The sequence below is a fragment of the Harpegnathos saltator genome, unplaced genomic scaffold (genome assembly GCF_003227715.2).
Source record: "Harpegnathos saltator strain DR-91 unplaced genomic scaffold, Hsal_v8.6 scaffold176, whole genome shotgun sequence".
In the NCBI taxonomy this organism is placed as follows: Eukaryota; Metazoa; Arthropoda; class Insecta; order Hymenoptera; family Formicidae; genus Harpegnathos; species Harpegnathos saltator.
The window spans coordinates 1,099,025-1,121,175 of record NW_020229957.1 but is presented as its reverse complement, the minus strand read 5'-3'; the positions used below and the strand labels follow the sequence as shown (position 1 = coordinate 1,121,175).

Genomic DNA, 22,151 nt, shown 5'->3' with positions numbered 1-22,151 from the left:
AACTAATAATTTCCTGAATGCACTATATTTCATAAATACGGAACATAAATTTTATCATAAAATTTCAAAACATAAAAAGGTTATGATTTTTATAATGAAAATTGATTCTTTTCACACTTGTATATTTACAATTTTTTTTCTATTTTATAATAATATATTATGTATATAATATATTAAGTAATTAATAATATATTAACATTTCATATTTTAATATAAACGGCTGTTGGTCTATATTTCTAAAATGTTCAAAGTATATTCCATAATTTTTTAAATCCAATCAGGTTAATGCTGTTCAAATAGCAGCCACTTAGAAACAAGGCGGGTGGATTTGACTCAATATATTCATATACCAGGTATGTCGGTAATTCCTTTCCGGTTTTTTCGCTGAAGAAAACACGTTATTTACAATGGATAGTTAAAATATATTTATTCAAAGTATTGGCCATTTGATTCTATACATTTTGCCCATCTCTCAGGCAATTTATGGATGCCATTCCAAAAGAACTGTTTCTCCTTTAAGCTAAACCATTCATCGAGCCATTTTTTAACTTCTTCGAAATCGGCGAAGTACTGCTCTGCAAGCGCGTGCCCCATCGATGCGAAAAGGTGGTAGTCGGATGGAGCCAGGTCTGGAGAGTACAGCGGGTGCGATAAAACTTCCTATCCAAGTGATTTCAACACTTCTTTGACTGGTTTTGCTGTATGAGACGGCGCGTTGTCATGCTGCAAAATCACCTTATCATGTCTTTGAGCGTATTGTGGACGTTTTTCGATCAATGCACAGTTCAAATTGATCATTTGTTGTTGGTAGCGATCAGTATTAACTGTTTCTCCAGGTTTCAACAGTTCATAATATACGACACCAACCTGGTCCCACCAGACACAGAGCATGGTCTTGCGACCAAAGCGATTTGGCCTTGCAGTCGATGGGCCGCCTTCGCCAGGTGATAACCATGATTTTTTTCGCTTGGGATTTTCGAAATAAATCCATTTTTCATCACCCGTTACTATTCGATGCAGAAATGACTTCCTTTCATACCTTTGAAGCAGCATTTCACTGACGATTTTTCGATTTCCCAATTGTCTGTCATTCAATTCATGTGGCACTCATCTTCCCATCTTTTGGATCTTTCCCATCGCTTGTAATCGTTCACAAATTATTACTCGGCTCACATTCAACTTTTCTGCCAATTGTTTTTGAGTTTGTGTTGGGTCTTCATCCAATAACTCCTGCAATTCCGCATCTTCAAACGTTTTCGGCCTACCAGGATGTTTTTGTCTTGAACGTTGAAATCACTACATTTGAATTGTTGAAACCACGTTTCACATGTTCTTATGGTTGGAGCATGCTTACCGTAAGTCTCTACCAGCAAACGATGATTTTCAGCGGCTTTTTTCTTTTGATTAAACAAGAAAAGTAATGCGTGCCGCAAATGCACGTTTCCAGGCACAAAACTCGACATTTTCAAAAAATTATAAATCTATAACGCTGTTATTTTGGCGGAACGTAATTTGTGTAGTTTTGAGGTTAATGTCAGTAGAATAAAATGATATATGTATCAAATCATAACATTGCATACTTATGGTTAGTGACATCTGTTACAAAAACCGGAAAGTAATTACCGACATACCTGGTATATATATATATGTATAAGTAGAACAGCTAGACTGATTCTAATTCACTTTTTCACAAGATGGCAGTCGTCCCAGGACATATCTACATCACGAGGGGAGTATATAGGTGAGGCTAACCAAAAATTAAATATTCATTATTAAAAATTAAATGTTCATCGATCAAAAATTAAATATTCATCAATACTACCGAATCCAGCATATTCCTTGTAAACTTTTTTGGAGTGGGTTCAAAGGTTTTAAGAGAAGACAAATTTTTCGATAATCGAGCCGCATTTTACCGCGCTTGCCATTCTATAATATCTTCCCAGTTATGCAGCCCCAACAAAAGATAATTTATTGTCTGTAATAAACACACCATCAGGCCCACCAGACTACTAACTAGTAGAATTAAACTATCGAGCTAAACTGCGGTAGGTAATCAGCACCATGTAATCAGTGCTAACTCGTATTACATGACCCGAGAAATTGAAAAATTCATGGGTAGTCAATTTCGTATGGATGTCGAGTATAATTCAAGATACTTCAGACTTTTGTAGCGAGAAATTAATACGGCGTTCAAAAACCACTATAATAACTGGCATGATTATAAATTATTATGTGGAAGATGAAAAAGTAAAATTTTTTGAAGCAGTTGTAACATTAACTTCAAAATTTGTTCAAAATGAATTGATTGTCCCGTTCTTTTGCAGTTATATAAAATTAATTATTAAAAATAATATTTAGCATGATGGAAGACTCCAAATAACTTTCAAAAGTATTTAGTTCAGTAGAGTCGAAAATGATAAAAGATAAGATGCATATCTGATTCTTATCTGTAAATTCATATTTTTTACGAATTTCAACAAAGAAAAACGCAAGAGTATGCGAATCGATTTGTTCTTTTCTCGGTGAAAGCCTTGTATCACGATATATGCGCATTTTGATTCAAGCGGTGTCCTAACTATAATAACGCGATGTGTTATCTTAACCATCAGTGTGTTCCGATTCGCCGAGTAGGAAAGGTAGCTTTCACGAGTAAGTACATATATTCTTTCGTTATTAGATTTACGCTAAGTAATAGTGATAATAACATACATTTTCCTAATTTGCTGAGCATAAAATCAGTTTATATTCGATATGTTTTATATATATATTTAATTATTAAATTTCATTTATTTATTGTTTTATAAAATATTAATTTTAATATTGTTATATCGAATTTTATCATGTAAAGGTTCATTTATTTATTAATATTATAATCGATATCTATATAATAAATCAGTAAAATGTTTTACTTTATAAAAGCAATGTAGCTTGTAAAGTAATTCTTATTGTCCATCTTCGTGATATGTTATAATAATTTATAAATATATTATATTCAGGGAATTTTCCGAAGATATACAGAGCGTCCCATAATTGTAACACACCAACTCCATAGAGGTGTAGAGCTAAGCGAGAGGAACTTTAGTAATAACCTCATAAAGCTTGGCGTTTGCCATGCCCATCACGGCCTATAGACGCTCCGCGGCGAGCTATAATATGTGCATCGAAGCTGAGCGATAGGACCAGAGCACAGACTTCTGCATAACGCATAATACACAACGCATAAGAGAATCAACCAATTAGTTTTCTTCATTTCCCTCCTCAGGACAGAAATGAAGAACTCTGATTGGTTGATTCTCTTATGCGTTGTGTATTATGCGTTATGCAGAAGTCTGTGCTCTGGCCCATAACGTGGCTCGCGCTGACCGCTCAGCTTCGATGCACACAGCTCACCGTGGAACGTCTATGAACCGTGATGGGCATGACAAACGCCAATCTTTACGCGGTTATTACTAAAAAACGATGCGAGATATCGCTAAATGGAAGAGGATTTTTCGTTCCTCTCGCTTAGCTCTATGCCCCTATGGAGTTAGCGTGTTACAATTACATCCTGTATATAGCATGCAAAATGTGATGTTTCGTTGAAAATTTCTGTGTATTTAATCAATCGTGCGTCAAATCTGCGTTTTCCAAAACCTAACTGTTATTATTGCTTGGTATTGTGTTTACTTTTCTTTATATAGCAAGCAGATAATATCGCAAGTTGTATTTGTTTTGAGTATAAAAGTAAACAAGTAGAAGTTAGAAGTGGAAATAAGAAATACGGAGAATATATCTATTTAGGTAAGAAACATTTAATTTATATCTGTTATTACTATTCTTCTATTGGGGCATCAACAGTAAATCACAATATTGAGTAATAATGGTTTAATATTAAAACTTAATGTTAACCAATATTTCGTTTTGTTAGCAAATAACTTGCCCATACATATTTTTACGAAATATTTAGATGGAACCTCTGATACTATTATTATTAAACTACATTTTGATGTGCGCCGCCTATCCACGGCCCTTTACTGCTGATAACGATCAATTTGTTCGGATAACAGAACGACATTGCAAGAATGTTTCACCTGACGATCGTTTACCAGTTAATAAATCACGGCCAACTAAATATAACATATCTTTTGAAATAAATAAGCAAGATGCTATAGTCCACGGTACAGCTAAAATTATGGTCACTATTGAAAATCCAACTACAACAATAAACTTGCATGTTTATAAAATGCGTATTGAGAGTGCTTCTATAATTCTGGAGAGAGTAAATACTTCCTCATTCGACACGTACAGTTTGTTTGGCTACCGTTATTGCAAACGATCGCAGATTTTGGATTTGAAGTTTAATAAAATTATACCTATCGGAGTTTATAGGTTAATAATCGATTTCATCCTTCCTATTTCTACTCGGAAAGGTATAGTTAAATACGAGTACAAGAATAGTGGAACAAACTTTAGCAAAAAATGGTAAGATGTTAAGTGAATCATTAAATATACTGTTAACTGCTATTTTAGAATAAACATCCCATTCTATTGAACTCATTTGGATCAATATCTTACTTGTTATATTGGTTTATATAATTTGTTGAAGTCCCTAGTTTGGTATATAAATCAAATATAAATGACTATAACTCATAAGCATTTGTATAATTTCCGTTTGTATAGCGATCTTTTTTACGATATACGTCAGTATATATATAAATCAAATTTTATACAATTTTATGTGGAAACAATATGGAAACAATATTCATATTGAATTAAATACAATTCATTAAAAATATTCACATAGATTATATTTAAACATGTATAACATTCGTGGCATTTAGGTTAATAGTGAAAAATTTTAGAATGATACGTTCTTACGATAGGTTAATCATCGTACAATTTAACGAGGCACGGAGAGTGTTTCCATGTTGGGACGAACCCGGAATAAAGGCAACATTCGACATATCTGTCAAGTATCCCAAGGATTTTTCACCTTTTTCAAATATGCAAATTATCACAAATAATTGTTCTACAATTACATGTTGGACATATTTTAAAAAGACGCCTTTGATATCCCCCTCCAACGTTATGATTGCTCTGCTTGAAAACAACATCAGATTTAAATTTCATTTAATAGCTAAGACTGACATTGTTTGGTACATGTCGGAAACGGAGATGATGCAAAATGCATTGAGAACAGTCGCACTTGTCTATTTGTACTCGAAGCTCCTTACGGATTTATCCTATAACCTATTGCTGAAGAGGGATCACATATCATTTCCAAGTAACACAACAATCTCAGTGGGATGTTTTGGCCTTATAATGTACAGGTACATGACATGCAGGGTGTCTCAAAAATAACGGACCCCCCGGATAACTTTGCAGGATCTAATTTTCATGAAAAACTTGAAATACAAAAGTTGTAGGAAATCGAGTAACGGACTTGATGGTGACCTTGAATTTGACCTTGGCTATAATCTTCAAGGTCATTTGGAGGTCAACTTGAAAAATTTAAATAGGAATCCCTATTTTTTATTACACTGTTTATTTTCTACCAATTAATTTGAACAACTTTCGTCTAAAACATTTTTTTGTTTGCTTAATATTTTTTAAATATTTGAGGAAAACTTGATAACTTTTTCAATAAATAACTTACGATATCTCACTAACTATTTATCGGAAGAAAAAGTGGTATTAGACTTTCTTGCTTTATTTAGTCTCAAAAATATATTGTTACAATAGTGCCGTGATTTTTTTTAATTTAAAGATTTTGAAATTTCCAAAAGTCAGTAAGTTAACAAAAGTCAGGGCGCTATTGTAACAATATATTCTTGAGATTAAATAAAGCAAGAAAGTCTAATACCACTTTTCCTTCCGTCAAATAGTTAGCGAGATGTCGTAAGTTAAATATTGAAAAAGTTATCAAATTTTCCTCAATTATTTCAAAAAATATTAGGCAAATAAAAAATGTTTTAGACAAAAGTTGTTCAAATTAATTGGTAAAAAAAACAGTGTAATAAAAATAGGAGTTCCTATTTAAATTTTTCAAGTTGATTTCCAAATGACCTTGAAGGTCATAGCCAAGGTTAAATTCAAGGTCACCATCAAGTCCGTTACTCGATTTCCTACAACTTTTGTATTTCAAGTTTTTCATGAAAATTAGATCCTGCAAAGTTATCCGGGGGTCCAGTATTTTTGAGACACCCTGTAATTCAAGTGCTATAGTATATACCATTGAAACTTAAAAAGAGTCTATGTACTATCAATCTAGCGATACTCACGATGGCGATACATTATAGCTGAATAAAAAAAAAAGAACTCATTTCGATTAATGTAGAATACTGATAAAAATATATAGAAATTCTTTCGCAATAGGCTGCGCATCTAATAAGTAAAGTATAATGAGTAAAGTATAACTGTAACATTATACCAATATTTTATCCTCCCGTCCAATTGTGTAAGTACGCTAAAACATGTGTAGCACATGATTGTTATATTGCGGGATATAAGATGATAAAATTGATGTCGTGTTATTATTATTCTGCATTTATTGGGTTTTGTTATATTTGAAGCTTTAAATTAATTGTATATTCTTACGTAAACAATAAAATATTAAAAATATACGTAATCATATCGTCATCACATGATCATATTAATTCAAAATTTACAGCGAAAAAGATGTTCTATATAATGAAAATTACGATTTCCCTGGCCGCAAGAATGATATAAGCCAGCTGATTTCGCATCGAATGACACGTGAGCACTTTGTAGGAATGGTTACTGGGACTTGGTGGACTGATCTATGGTTAGGCGAATCACTTTCGAAGCTCTACAGTCATTATATCATGAGCAAGGTTGTTGTTATATCTATCAACATTATTAGTGTGCGAATTAGTTATAAATTTAAAGGTACATGATTGGTATCGCAAAAGTTTATAAATTATCCTAAACGCTTTCCAATAATATACATATTTCATTAAATATAAAATATAACTAGTATGTAACGTAACGTAACAAATAGCTCATAATATGATAAATAGTTTGATTTCGTTTATATGACGGATCTTATGTATTACCTTTAAACATCATATATAATTATAATTACACACATTGAGAAAAATATAATTTATATTTCTATTATATAATATTTCTCTGAAACCTCTTAACTATAATATAAGACCTTTTCGTAGGGATAACGGTCCTGTAATATTTTAGTAATATTTTACATTTATATTATATAACTGTAATTTTATGTGAATGGGAAAGTAATTCTAATATTGTAACTTATATACAGAGTGGCCCACATAACTCTTAACAGCTGAATATTTCGGAAACTATTTGTCAAATCAAAATGTTGTTCATGAGAAAGTTTTATGTATTTGAGGGACCTTTCTAACTACATAAATATTAAGTTACTCCCTGCTCCCTTTAAAGGGGGGCAGGAGATAACTTCGCAATTTCAAACGGGACCCCCTATAAAATGTTAGACGGTTGGGTTCTACGGTAAAAAAACAAGTAAATTTTGTTCAAAACATTTTTTGTCAGATGTTTCTGTTAAAAGATATGACGGCAAGTTTCGAAGCTACACGAAATCAAAATCACAACACACTGTTTGTTTATTTATTCAATTTATTAAATGTTCAAAATGTCCGCCATGGACTTGTAAACATGTATTTATTCGAAGCAACAAATTACTTCTAACATTTTTTAACATTTCGAAAGTCACTGAAGCGCAAGCGTGTATCCTGTGCTTCATATTCTCTTTCGTCGTTAGATGTTCAAACATAACTTCCTCCTTCATATATCCTCACAAAAAAAAGTCTAATAGTGTAAGATCGGGAGATTGAGGAGGCCATTGAACAGGTCCACCACAACTTACCCACTTGTCTCCAAATTTTTCGTATAACAACTGTTTGGTGTTGCATGTTGCATGGTGTTGGATGTTTGCAAAATATGGCGGAGCGCCGTCTTGCTGAAACCACATTTCCCTTCTGACGTGTAGTGGCACATTTTCCAAAAGCACAGGTAAATGGTTTTGTAATGAGTTACAATAAATTTTACTCGTTACAGTTTCTTAAAAAAAAAATAGAGTCCAATCACAAGGTCTCCTATTATTCCGCATCAAACAGTTAAAGATCACCGATGTTCGAATGGAATTGATCGCATCCCATGAGGATTTTCAACGGCCCAAATAATGTATATTATGTCTATTCACATGCTTTGAATTCATAAAAGTAGCCTCGTCGGAAAAAAGTATTTTGTACAGAAAGTCATTATTTTTCATAGCATCATGTATCCATTCACAAAATGTTATGCGGCGTTCATAGTCTGTCACCAAAAGTTCTTGTGATTGAATTAAGTGAGATGGATGATATCTATTCTCTTTCAAACTTCGTTAAATTGAAAAACGACTGATACCCGATGCTCTGGCAAGTTCACGTTGACTAACATGAGGATTTAATGTAATTGCACCAAGAACATCAATGCATGCACAAGTACTGTTTCTCTCATTAGTAATACTTTTACATTTATTATGAGTTGTAATACGCAATTTACCATGTTCACCGAATGAAGCCGCTTTTCTACATTAAAAAATGACACGTGCGATTTTTTAATCCCATAACATTCAAAAAACATTACTGCTGCACGCCGATAATTCTTTTGGCATTCAGCTAATACTAATAACATATTCACTTCTATCTCAAACATAGTGATAGCTATGTTTTTCACTGTGCTAACTTTTTAAATAGTAACATACAACTGACAAGATTTTCATGAATAGTTAAATTGACCTCAATGAATGTATGAATGTTTGTTTATGTTTGAAATACCGACGAAAGACAAGGATACGCGACGCTTTTACGTTTCCTGTAGCTTCGAAACTTTACACCGTCATATCTTTTAACAAAAACATCTGACTAAAAAATGTTTTGAACAAAATTTACTTGTTTTTTTACCGTAGAACCCAACCATCTAACATTTTATAGGGGGTTTGAAGTTGCAAAGTTATCTCCTATCCCCCTTTAAAGGGAGCAAGGAGTAACTTAATATTTATGTAGTTAGAAAGGCCCCTCGAATACATAAAACTTTCTCATGAACAACTTTTTATTCGACAAATAGTTTCCGAAATATTCAGCTGTTAAGAGTTATGTGGGCCACCCTATATATGCACTACCATGTAATTCGAGTTCTGTGAAGCTGGCACCCCCAAATTCGAATTTTCATAAACCACAAGTAGCATTCGTTTGTCCACGATTTGTCCACATTTGTCCAACACAAATTTTCATTTGTCCACCTCTCAAAAAAAAGTTATGAACAAATAAAAATTTTGACACCAGCACCCCCATGAAAATTTTCTTCAATTTCAAAGCACCACTGGATTGTCCACGATTTGTCCACGTTTGTCCAACAAAAATTTTCATTCGTCCATCTTTCAAAAAAAAGTTATGAGCAAAAAAAATTTCGATATCAGCACCCCCACGAAAAGATTTCTTCAATTTCGAAACATCGCTGGATTGTCCACGATTTGCCCACGTTTGTCCAACCAAAATTTTTGTTTGTTCCCCTTTAAAAAGAAAGTTATAAGCAAATTAAAAAATTGAAAGTATGCGGAAGAGGAAGCGCCCCAGATACGAATATATATAAAAATTCGCTGGGATTCGTTCGTCCACGATTTGCCCATATTAATCCAACTAAAATCTCCATTTGCCCACCTTGTAAAATATAGTTAAATAAAGAAAATAAGAAAAAGCAATTTGCTTACAAGAACACTTTTCTGAAAATTAAGCACTGCAATCGTTTGTCCACCCGTTGTTTTCGTTCGTCCATGCATTATTTTCGTTTGTCCACCCAAGGGAATCGAGTAATTAACAAAAAGAAATTAAAAAACTTGACTATAACCGTTCTATGTACATGTGTCAAGTTTTCTGTAGATTGAGGGTTGGAATTGTTTGTCCACCCGCTGCTTTCGTTTGTCCATGCATTATTGTCGTTTGTCCACCCAAGGAAATCGAGTAATTATAAAAGAAAAAATTAAAAAACTTGACTATAACCGTTCTATGTACATGTATTAAGTTTTTTGTAGATTGAGGGTTGGAATCGGTTGTCCACTCGCTGCTTTCGTTTGTCCACCTTTTTCTTGTTAATTACTCGATTCCCTTGGGTGGACAAACGACAATAATGTATCGACAAAAGAAAGCAGCGGGTGGACAAATGATTCCAAACCCCAATGTACAGAAAACTTTATCACAATACATAGAGCGGTTGTCGTCATGCATTTCAACTTTCTTTTGTTAATTACTCGATTCCCTTGGACAAACGAAAATAATGCATGAACAAACGAAAGCAACGGGTGGACAAACGATTCCAACCCTCAATCTACAGAAAACTTGACACATGTACATAGAACGGTTATAGTCAAGTTTTTTAATTTCTTTTTGTTAATTACTCGATTCCCTTGGGTGGACAAACGAAAATAATGCATGGACGAACGAAAACAACGGGTGGACAAACGATTGCAGTGCTTAATTTTCAGAAAAGTGTTCTTGTAAGCAAATTGCTTTTTCTTATTTTCTTTATTTAACTATATTTTACAAGGTGGGCAAATGGAGATTTTAGTTGGATTAATATGGGCAAATCGTGGACGAACGAATCCCAGCGAATTTTTATATATATTCGTATCTGGGGCGCTTCCTCTTCCGCATACTTTCAATTTTTTAATTTGCTTATAACTTTCTTTTTAAAGGGGAACAAACAAAAATTTTGGTTGGACAAACGTGGGCAAATCGTGGACAATCCAGCGATGTTTCGAAATTGAAGAAATCTTTTCGTGGGGTGCTGATATCGAAATTTTTTTTGCTCATAACTTTTTTTTGAAAGATGGACGAATGAAAATTTTTGTTGGACAAACGTGGACAAATCGTGGACAATCCAGTGGTGCTTTGAAATTGAAGAAAATTTTCATGGGGGTGCTGGTGTCAAAATTTTTATTTGTTCATAACTTTTTTTTGAGAGGTGGACAAATGAAAATTTGTGTTGGACAAATGTGGACAAATCGTGGACAAACGAATGCTACTTGTGGTTTATGAAAATTCGAATTTGGAGGTGCCAGCTTCACAGAGCTTGTAATTCGTATCTTTATAATTCGCTTGCGATTTACTTGTTATATTATATATTACGTATTATATATTTTGTGTCAGATTATATATTATCTTATTATATTATCATAATATAACCGTTATTTATTTGTGTTTACTAGAATATGACATTTGTCGTACTTTATTAACATTATGTTAATTTGTGCATTTGTCTACATTTCATATTTGTTTTACAACAATAATTATTTCCAGATTTTCATTAGTATTGAATTGGAATTAATACAGCTTTATGATATCCAAATCTTCCAACAAACTCTTCACTATGAAACTAACTTTAGAATGGAAGCCCTTTCTGAATACAATATACAGGCTACGGATGAAATTGATGTTGTTCTCTGTTCTCGTTGGTATTATAATAAAGGTGAATGTTTGACTGAATCTTTAAAAAACATATTTATATACTCTGCACAGGAATAATATATAGATAATACGACTTGATCATTATTCTATTTAAATTACATAGACTTTTTAGGCTACATTATAATGTTTTTTCGTAGGATTCGCTCTTTTACGCATGATAGAGCATATGATCACGCGGGATAGATTTCAACTAGCTGTCAAAGAATATTTAAATACATTGTAAGTAATACATCGTAATATAATCATGTTTCATTATCATTTCATATTATCAAGAAAGAAACTGTATAGGATATGTAGGACTGTAGTAATGATACTTTTTCATATTTATATCTTTAGGTCTTTATTAATTGGGATTAATATGAGTATTTATTACACCAGATTTTTTAGTATATTATTTATGCATTTATGTTAAAAAGTTCAAATGAGCACGCAGCTAATTAAAAATGTGTCCAGTACATATATTGCGAAATTTATACATTACTAACGACAAAACGTGCACGTGTAAACGCTAGGGCCCACATACATATATGTTGATTTTTTTTTTTTATAGTCAGTTTCGTTCAGCCACTCCTGATGATTTCTGGACCATCTTACAAAATGTGCTTGAGAAGAAACAAAATCAAAAATTTAGAATAAAGGAAATTATGGACACGTGGTTAACTAAAAAATACTATCCTATTGTGCAAGTTCTTCGTGATCGTAAAAAGAATATAATGACATATAATATTACTGGAATTCTAGATATGGAAAACTCCACTTGGAAAGTTCCAGTAACATTTACATTTCGTTCATTCTCTATTGGTCATTTTGTCGCAGACAATATTTTGATAATTAATTCTTCAATTGGAATTATTGAACTGGATAGGAATGCTGATGTTGTTATATTTAATTCTCAAAGTGGTAAATTGGTACCTAATAAATTCGCCGACAATAACGATGTCACTTTAGAGCAGAGCTGAAGACGATCTGCATATTTCGGACGAAATTCAAGAGGTGACACCCATCGTCACTCTGCCACTGCTCCGCGCTCAGTGGGCAAGACGACGATCACGGTACGTTCAAACCCGTCGCTTTATAAAAAATCAACTGGCGCTCACCTTCGCGTCATATTGTCATTAAAATTTTTTCTTCGTTTAATAATCACTTTAAAATATATATGTTTCTACGATATTTATATATATATATACCAGGTCTGTAAATATGAAACCGGAATTTGCCCATAGATGGCCCTAACTGTCAATGTAGTTACCGTCAAATCGCGTCATTGGCGCCATTTCCATTTGTTGACATTTGACAAAGATTTTCAACTCACAACAATACAAGTTTCATACAACAGTATAGTTTGTAATAGCGTTGAACATGTCGAATTTTGTGCCTGGAAGCTTCGATTTGCGGACAGCATTGATTTTCTGTTATCATTTGAAGAAAACTGCTACAGAATCGCATCGAATGCTTGTCGAAGCTTACAGTGAGCATGCTCTTGGTAAATCACAGTGCTTTAAGTGGTTTAAAAAATTCAAACGTTGCGATTTTGACGTGAGAAACGAAGAACGTGGAAGACCACTGAAAAGTTTGAAGACAGAGAATTGCAAGAATTGTTGGATGAGGATGACGCTCAAACGCAACAACTCGCGGATCAATTAAATTTGACACGAGAAGCCGTCTCCATACGTTTGAAAGTGATGGGAAAGATCCAGAAGATGGAAAAATGGGTTCCACATGAACTGAATGAAAGACAGCAGGAAAACCGAAAAACCACTTGCGAAATGCTGCTCGCCAGGTACAAAAGAAAGTAATTTCTCCATCGAATTGTGACTGGCGATGGATATATTTTGAGAATCCCAAGCGTAAAAGATCATGGGTAACTCCAGGCGAACCATCGACATCGACTGCAAGGCCAAATCGCTATGGACGGAAGACAATGATCTGTTTTGTGGGGTCAGAAGTGTGTGATCTATTATGAGCTGCTAAAACCTGGCGAAACCGTTAATACTGAACGCTACCGACAACAAATGATCGATTTGAATCAAGCTTTGCGTGAAAAACGACCAGAATATCAAAAAAGGTAACACAAAGTGATTTTGCTTCATGATAATGCACCATCATACACAGCAAAACTGGTCAAGGAAACGATTGAGTTGGGAAATACTTTCGCATGCGGCTTATCACCAGACTTGGCTCCGTCCGATTACTACTTACTTGCATCGATGGGACACGCACTTGCTGAGCAGCGCTCACTTCTTACGAAAATGTACGAAAATGGCTCGATGACTGGTTTGCCTCAAAAGAGCAACAGCTTTTTTGGCGTGGCATCCACAAATTGTCAGACAGGTGGGAAAAATGTACAGCTAGCGATGGGCAATACTTCGAATAAAATATTTTTTATCATTTTCATACAATAAACGTATATTTTTTATACAAAAATTCCGGTTTCATATTTACATATCTGATATATATACAGGATGTCCTATTTTAATGCTCCACCCCAAATAACTCTTCACTATTAACGTTTCAAGGAAAATGATCTGAATAAAAGTTGTAGAAATTTAAGTAAGTTACTTTATGATGACCTCGACTTTGACCTTGACTTCTATTTTCAACGTCATTTGAAGGTCAACTTGCGTTTTTAAATGGAAACCCTTATTTTTTATTACACTACTAGTTTTTTTCTACTAGTTAATTTGAACAACTTTTGTCTAAAACATTTTATATTTGTCTAATATTTTTTGAGATATTTGAGGAAAACTTGATAACTTTTTCAATATTTAACTTACGATATCTCGCTATTTGTCGGAACAAAAAGTGGTACTAGACTTTCTTGCTTTATTTAGTTTCTAGAACATATTGTTACAATAGCGCCTTGACTTTTGTTAACTTACTGATTTTTGGAAATTTCAAAATCATCAAATTAACAAAAATCAGGGCGCTATTGTAACAATATATTCTTGAAACTAAATAAAGCAAGAGAGTCTAGTACCACTTTTTGTTCCGACAAATAGCGAGATATCGTAAGTTAAATATTGAAAAAGTTATCAAGTTTTCCTCAAATATCTCAAAAAATATTAGACAAATAAAAAATGTTTTAGAAAAGTTGTTCAAATTAATTAGTAGAAAAATACTAGTATTGTAATAAAAAATATGGGTTCCCATTTAAAAACGCAAGTTGACCTTCAAATGACGTTGAAAATAGAAGTCAAGGTCAAAGTCAAGGTCATTATAAAGTTGCTTACTTAAATCCCTACAACTTTTATTCAGATCATTTTTCTTGAAACTTTAACACTGAAGAGTTATTTGGGGTGGGGCATTAAAATGGGACATCCTGTATATATAGAGTGCCTACCAAAAGTTCGGGGCCACCTAAATAATTTTTGAACGGTTTGAAATATAGGATTGAAATTTATAAGGATTCAATGGGATCACAAAGTCTATTATTTAACCACAAAAACACCCACCTCCACACCCCCGGGGGCCGGAGGGAGTGGAGAGCCAAAAAATCTCAAATGGCATGTTGGGTTGAGTGAGGGCTCGTTCGAAAGGGCTTTCCGAGACGAAAACAACGCGAGGTCGCCGAGGTCTCTACGATTTTTTTTCGCAGAGTTATGATTATTTAAACATTGAGATTTTGCGAGGGCCCACAGCGACAACAGAAGAAAGGTCAGGCTTCACGCGAGCACGCGCGTTCCTGTGTGTGCGTGCGTGCGTGCATGCGTGCGTGCGTGCATGCGTGCGTGCGTGCGTGCGTGCGTGCGTACGTGTGTGCGTGCGTGTGTGTGTGTGCGTGTGTGTGCGTGTTCGGCCAACTAAGGCAAGACCGCTAGCGTGTCCGGCCAACTAAGACCGAGATAGGAACACTGGCGTATGTGAAGGAATAAAAACACTAATTATTTAATCAAATGTTCAAATTGATGTCCTTCGACAACTTGGCAATGTCTTAAACGAGCGTAAAACGTTTAAATTACGTTAGTTAAAAAATCGGGTGTGATTGAATTTGAAACGTTCACTATTTTTTCCCGCAGCTCTTCTAAATTTTCGGCCCTAGTCTCATAGATCTTTGTTTTCAAATACCCCCAGTAAAAGTAGTCTAATGGGGTCAGATCTGGTGATCTCGGTGGCCATTCTATTGTGCCTCTTCTACCAATCCATCGATCAGTAAAAACATGGTTTAGAATATTTCGAACAGAGAAAAATGAGCTGGAGCCCTATCCTGCTGAAACCAAACATTGTGGAAAGCTTCTTCAGCAATATCTTGAATAGCCTGTATCACTTGGTTTCTTAGCAAATTTCAATAATTTTGAAAACAAAGGTCTATGAGACTAGGTCCGAAAATTTAGAAGAGCTGCGGGAAAAAATAGTGAACGTTTCAAATTCAATCACACCCAATTTTTTAACTAACGTAATTGAAACGTTTTACATTCGTTTAAGACACTGCCAAGTTGTCGAAGGACAATTTAAACATTTGATTAAATAATTAGTGTTTTTATTCCTTCACATACGCCAGTGTTCCTATCTCGGTCTTGCCTTAGTTGACCGGACACACTAGCGGTCTTGCCTTAATTGGCCGAACACGCACACACACACACGCACGCACACACGCACGCACGCACGCACGCACGCACACACAGGAACGGGCGTGCCCGCGTGAAGCCTGACCTTTTTTCTGTTGTCGCTGTGGGCCTTCGCAAAATCTTAATGTTTAAATGATTATAACTCTGCGAAAAATAATCGTAGAGACCTCGGCGACCTCGCGTTGTTTTCGTCTCGGAAAGCTCTTTCAAACGAGCCCTCACTCAACCCAACATGCCATTTGAGATTTTTCGGCTCCCCCCTCCCACTGGCCCCCGGGGGGGTGGAGGTGGGTATTTTTGTGGTTAAATAATAGACTTTGTGATCCCATTGAATCCTTATAAATTTCAATCCTATATTTTAAACCGTTCAAAAATTATTTAGGTGGCCCCAACTTTTGGTAGGCACTGTATATATAAAGGGTGTTTCATTTTAAGTGATATGGTCGATTATCTCGAGAATCGATGATTTTATTGAAAAATTTTTCGAACGAAAGTTGCATGGCTTGAAGGGGGACATATAATTGAAATATAGACTTAACCTTAAATGACCTTGTCCAAATCAGGTCAAGGTCATTAATGTTTTTTTTTTAATGGAAGTCCCTATTTTTTATTACATATTCTTATAGCTTATCTCGAGAGCTTTCCAAAACATTCTAATAAAGTTACTTTTTATTGAATACTTTTCGAGTTATGAGGCTTGAAAGTTAATGCAAGACCGATCACTGATCCGGCCAACTAACGCAAGACCGATCACTAATCCGGCCAACTAAGGCAAGATCAATTCGAATATGTCTTTAGTCATTGATAAGTCTTACCTTAATTGGCCGGATCAGTGATCGGTCTTGCCTTAACTTTCAAGCCTCATAACTCGGAAAGTACTCAATGAAACGTAACTTTATTAAAGTATTTCGGAAAGCTCTCGAGATAAGCTATAAGAATATGTAATAAAAAATAGGGATTTCCATTTAAAAAAACATTAATGACCTTGATCTGATTTTGACAAGGTCATTCAAGGTCAAGTCCATATTTCAATTATGTGTCTCCCTTCGAGCCATGCAACTTTCGTTCGAACTCGTTCGAAAAATTTTTCAATAATATCGATTCGCGAAATAATAGACCATATCATTTAAAACGAAACACCCTGTATACTACTGTGATCAAAAAATAAGGTGAATTTGTTTATAAAATGAAAAATCTTTATTGATTCTTCCAAATCAATTTCATTGCCTTCAAAGTACTCTCCGTCCGACACAATGCACTTATGCCAACGTTTTTTCCAATCCTCGAAACAGTCAGAGAAGTCTTTTTCCGGGATGGCCTTCAATACTTTCTTCGATTCGGCTTTTATCTCCTCAATCGAGTCGAAACGGTCCCCGGAGTGGTCTTTTGAGTTTGTTGAACAGTCAAAAGTCGCACGGTACTAAATCAGGCGAATATGGTGGTTGCAGAACGATATGGATCGAATTTTTGGCGAAATGTTCTTGAAGAACCAATGCAATGTGGGACGGTGTTTTTGGAACCAATCAAGATTTGACGCGTTTGAGGCACAAAACATCTTTTAAAATGGTTTGGGTGGATCCAAATGAAATGCCCGCAGCATCAGCAAGGTCTCTAATTGTCAAGTGACGATTTTCGAACAGCAAATCTTTGATTTCCTTAACGTGGCTTTCATCGGTAGATGTTAATGGTCGTCCGGGCCGCTGTTCGTCTTGAATTCATTCTCGGCCTTCTTTGAAGTCTTTGTACCACTTGTAAACATTTCTTTGCGACATAGCCTTATCACCAAAGGCCTTCTGCAACATCCTCAACGTTTCCGCGGCAGAATATTCATTCCGCAAACAAAATTTAATGCAAATTCTTTACTCAACAAAATCAGACATAGTAAAAGTCGAAAAACTCACTTTTGTATGTTTACAAAAACACGTATAGCTCTGCAGCAATTGAATATATTGACATAAAACTCTGCATAGATGTCAAAGACAGTGCTACCAACCCACCCAACAATAATTTCATGATTTTATAGTACCCGCGAAGTTTAAATGAAAAATTCACCTTATTCTTTTATCACAGTAGTATATGTATACATATACAGGGTGGGGGGTTATAAGTTTACAACCCGAAGTTTGAAGGTAGATTAGGTTAAGACAAACATAAAAGTCCCATACCGTTTTGCGAGATTCGCAATAATTATAGAGTTATTAATGACAGAAATCTGAGGAATGGGAGCGCGCCGACATAGATGATTGGAGAAGCGTTGCAGCTACTCAGGCCACAGCGCGGCCCAGTCGATCCAGCAACTGTTGCTGGTGCGCGTCGAGGGGAAAGACAATGCGCCGCTATTCGTTGTTTTATCTCGCCGGACCTACGTCTCGCCGCACGCCGCCAATAGTTGCTGGGTCGAGTGGGCCGCGCTGTGGCCTGAGTAGCTGCAACGTTGCTCCAATCATCTATGTCGACGCGCTCCCATTCCTCATATTTCTGTCATTAATAACTCGATAATTATTGTGAATCTCGCAAAACAATATGGGACTTTTATGTTTGTCTTAACCCAATCTACCTTCACACTTCGGGTTGTAAACTTATAACCCCCCACCCTGTATATATATATAAATATCGCATAAACATATATATTTTAAAGTGATTATTAAACGAGGAAAAAATTGTAATGATAATATGATGCGAGGGTGCGTTCTACCTGATTTTCTATACAGGGTATTTGAAAGCTTATCATACAGACGAAAGTTGGAGATAGACTGGGTGTAGCCGAGAAAAAAAGTCATGTACCATAATGTCAAATTGACAATAGTTATCGAGTTATTAACTGAAACATGTGAGCCAATGAACGCGTAGAGAGCGCTTGGCGGCCGCGGTAAGTACGTAGACATTTGGTATAGGCGGAGTCAACGAGCGTCGATAGGCGAGCGCGCGCGGCGAGGGGCAACCGTAAGCGACAAGACAAGAGACGAGCGCGCGCGACGAAGAGCGAGCGAGCGCGAACGATGGGCGAGTGAGCGCAAGCGATAAGAGGCGGCCGCCCGCGCTCTCTACGCGCTCAATGGCTCACATGTTTCAATTAATAACTCGATAACTATTGCCAATTTGACATTATAATACATGACATTTCTTCTCGACTACACCCAATCTATCTCCAACTTTCGTCTGTATGATAAGCTTTCAAACACCCTGTATAACGACGGATTTGAACGCACCGCGATCGTCGTCTCGGCCGCCGAGCGCGGAACAGTGGCAGGGTGACGGTGGGTGTCAGTCACCTCTTGAATTCCGCCCGAAATGTGCAGATCGTCTCCAGCTCTTCTTTAGAGTGTAAAACAGTTCTGGGTTATTGCATTTTGTTTCAAGTTTGCTGATAGCATTTTTTGGCAAACACAAATATAAATTCCTAACAGCAATAAAATAATGATTATTTAATTTACAGCAGGATACTATCGCGTTAATTATGATGAAAATACTTGGATACGAATTGCAAATTTCTTGAACTATGATGCATATGATAAGGTGCATGTCCTCAATCGTGCGCAATTGATTAATGACGTGTATTATCAAGTGACACAAAGCAACATGTCACCGTTCACGTTTTGGGAAATCGCAAGATATCTGCGTCGCTCGACAAGTTATATAGCCTGGTATCCGATGTTTAATATTCTATCGTACATGTCGCACATTTGGAATAGCCCGAAAGCGAGATATATGAAAGTAGGTGATATTGAATTTTGTTAAACAAGTTAATTAGAGGACGCGTAGTCCACTCTGGGTACGAAAAAGCATTATAGTATTCAAGATGGACTATTCCAAAAAAGTATTAGGAAGTAAAATATTTTTTATAATAAATATATGTAGCATGTATGTTCAAATATACAGGGTGAAGGGAAAAATAGTACGATCTGAATAACTTTGAAAATATACGAGATAAAAAAAATGGTTAAATATGAACGTAAAGTCAATCTTCTTAAAATACATGACCTTGACATATGTTGTTAAGAACATGCTCCTGAATGGTATGTAAAAAGTTGCAACTGCCGCTCATTGTTCACTGAAAAGTTATTAACGAAAGAAGTTGAATGGCATGTATGATAAGCTTTCAAACACCCTGTATAACGACGGATTTGAACACACCGCGATCGTCGTCTCGGCCGCCGAGCGCGGAGCAGTGGCAGGGTGACGGTGGGTGTCACCTCTTGAATTCCGCCCGAAATGTGCAGATCGTCTCCAGCTCTTCTTTAGAGTGTAAAACAGTTCTGGGTTATTGCATTTTGTTTCAAGTATATATAATGTAAATATATAATGTAAATGTAAATTCAATATATAATGTATGTAATGTATATAATGTATGGAATGTATATAATATGTAATTTTCGAACGTGTACATATTTAACTATTATAAAATTTTATTCGTGATCGGATAATACATCTTGAATATATATGAAATCTCGAATATACATTAAGAAATGTTAAACAGTACATATAAACGGGCGAGGGGCTCCATTCCTCTTACATACCCCGTTTCCAAGAAATCCTAACCTAATCTAACTTATTGCATCTTTATATGCTGTTGGGCGTTGAAAAGATTAAAATGTTTAAAATTCACGCCCAACAATATATAAAGACACAATAATTTATGTTAGCTTAGGCTTTTCTTGAGAAGAGGTACGGGGAAGAGAGGCAGGCTTTGCTCCGCTTATATGTACTATGTTCCAAAGTAACCTCCTGCAAGTTTTAGGTGTTAAATGTACCCTGTGTCAAAAAATTATGCTTGATTACTGAAATATCTTTTACTAATAACTATTTAATAAACAGTGACCGCCGACTGAAACCTTCTGTGAGTTACTCAGGTTCATGTCCGTGATAACTTATGAATATATGAAGTTCAAGATCATCGCCAAGGTGTTCTTTAATATGCATAATTACCGAAATTTCTTTTGTTAATAACTTTTTAATGAACAATGAGCGATAGCTGCAACTTGTTGCATAACATTGAGATACATGTCCTTAACAAAACATGTCGAGATCATGGAGTTTTGAGGAGGTGACCTTATGTGCATCCCAGTGAGAAATGATTCGTCGATCAATGTCGAAATGATGTCGAATCGACGTCGGAATCGTAAAATCGATCGACGAATCATTTCTTACTGGGATATTTACCTTTGTTAATTTTTTAAATATTTAGCTTACGATATCTCGATAAGTATTCGTCTGAAGAAAAAGTGATACTAAAGTTATTCTATTTGGTTTCAAGAATATGCTGTTACAATAGTGACTTAAATTTTGTTAACTCGGTTTTTGGAAATTTCTAATCTCAAAAAATATTAGGCAAATAAAAAAATGTTTCAGATAAAGTTGTCCAAATTAATTTGTTAATTAAAAGAAAAGAATAGTATAATGAAAAATGGGAGTTTCTATCATATTAAAAAAATTCAAGGTAACCTTTCTATAACTTTGACGACATTATTCAACTACTATCTAATAATCGTACTATTAAATCGTAGTGGTAATACTAGTAGTACTAACAATAGTAAACATAATAGTAATAATGGTAAATAATAGTGCGCCATTTAAATCCCTAGAACTTCTGTATTTAACATTTTCTCTGTCTTGCATATTTTTATATTATGCATGTATTTCATTATACATACATAGTTATAAAGATCAGTTCCCAATAAACGCAACACTTTTGACGTGTATTAGATACAGATACGTGAAATATTGGAAGAGTTACTTCAAAATTTAGGATACGAAGAAAACAGTTATGAGGACAATATGTATAAAACACTGAGATTATTAGCAACAAGATGGGCTTGTAAGTTAGGGGATATGAAATGTCAATTAACTGCCAGGACGAAATTGCTTGGTCATCTGTTAAATCCTGAAGATAACAAGTAAATCTTTACACAATACTAAACTTCATAAATATGTTTCTTTGTTATCTGCGTTAAGTATTTGATCGGTCATATAATCGAAACCTTTGCTAATAGTTGATATTTCTCGTACGCCGTAGAATTATACCATGGTGGAAGAATTGGATATATTGTGCCGGCATGATGACGGCGAACGAAACTGTATTGGATATACTGCT

The 22,151-nt window shown here is 35.1% G+C and overlaps 2 protein-coding genes across 4 annotated transcripts in view; one reads left to right on the top strand and one right to left on the bottom strand.

Annotated features, from left to right (window-relative positions):
* The window catches only part of Lmpt (four and a half LIM domains protein limpet), a 527,685-nt gene that overhangs the window by 326,807 nt on the left and 178,727 nt on the right, over positions 1 to 22,151 (bottom strand). The window lies entirely within an intron of this gene.
* Positions 2,436 to 22,117, top strand: LOC105184039 (glutamyl aminopeptidase-like). The gene is made up of 10 exons (XM_025297414.1): positions 2,436 to 2,649; positions 3,681 to 3,780; positions 3,947 to 4,461; positions 4,863 to 5,309; positions 6,650 to 6,833; positions 11,328 to 11,496; positions 11,633 to 11,714; positions 12,046 to 12,395; positions 19,497 to 19,774; positions 21,764 to 22,117. The coding sequence occupies exons 3-10, from the start codon at positions 3,947 to 3,949 to the stop codon at positions 21,956 to 21,958; spliced, it is 2,220 nt and encodes a 739-aa protein (XP_025153199.1). The 5' UTR covers positions 2,436 to 2,649; positions 3,681 to 3,780; the 3' UTR covers positions 21,959 to 22,117.

What these genes read in the sequence shown, in the direction of transcription:
- LOC105184039 (XM_025297414.1), top strand. Translation starts at nt 3,947, where the DNA reads ATGGAACCTCTGATACTATTATTATTAAACTACATTTTGATGTGCGCC. An exon ending in ACAAACTTTAGCAAAAAATG is followed by an intron (nt 4,462 to 4,862) that starts GTAAGATGTTAA and finishes TTCTTACGATAG; the next exon opens with GTTAATCATCGTACAATTTA. An exon ending in GTCATTATATCATGAGCAAG is followed by an intron (nt 6,834 to 11,327) that starts GTTGTTGTTATA and finishes AATTATTTCCAG; the next exon opens with ATTTTCATTAGTATTGAATT.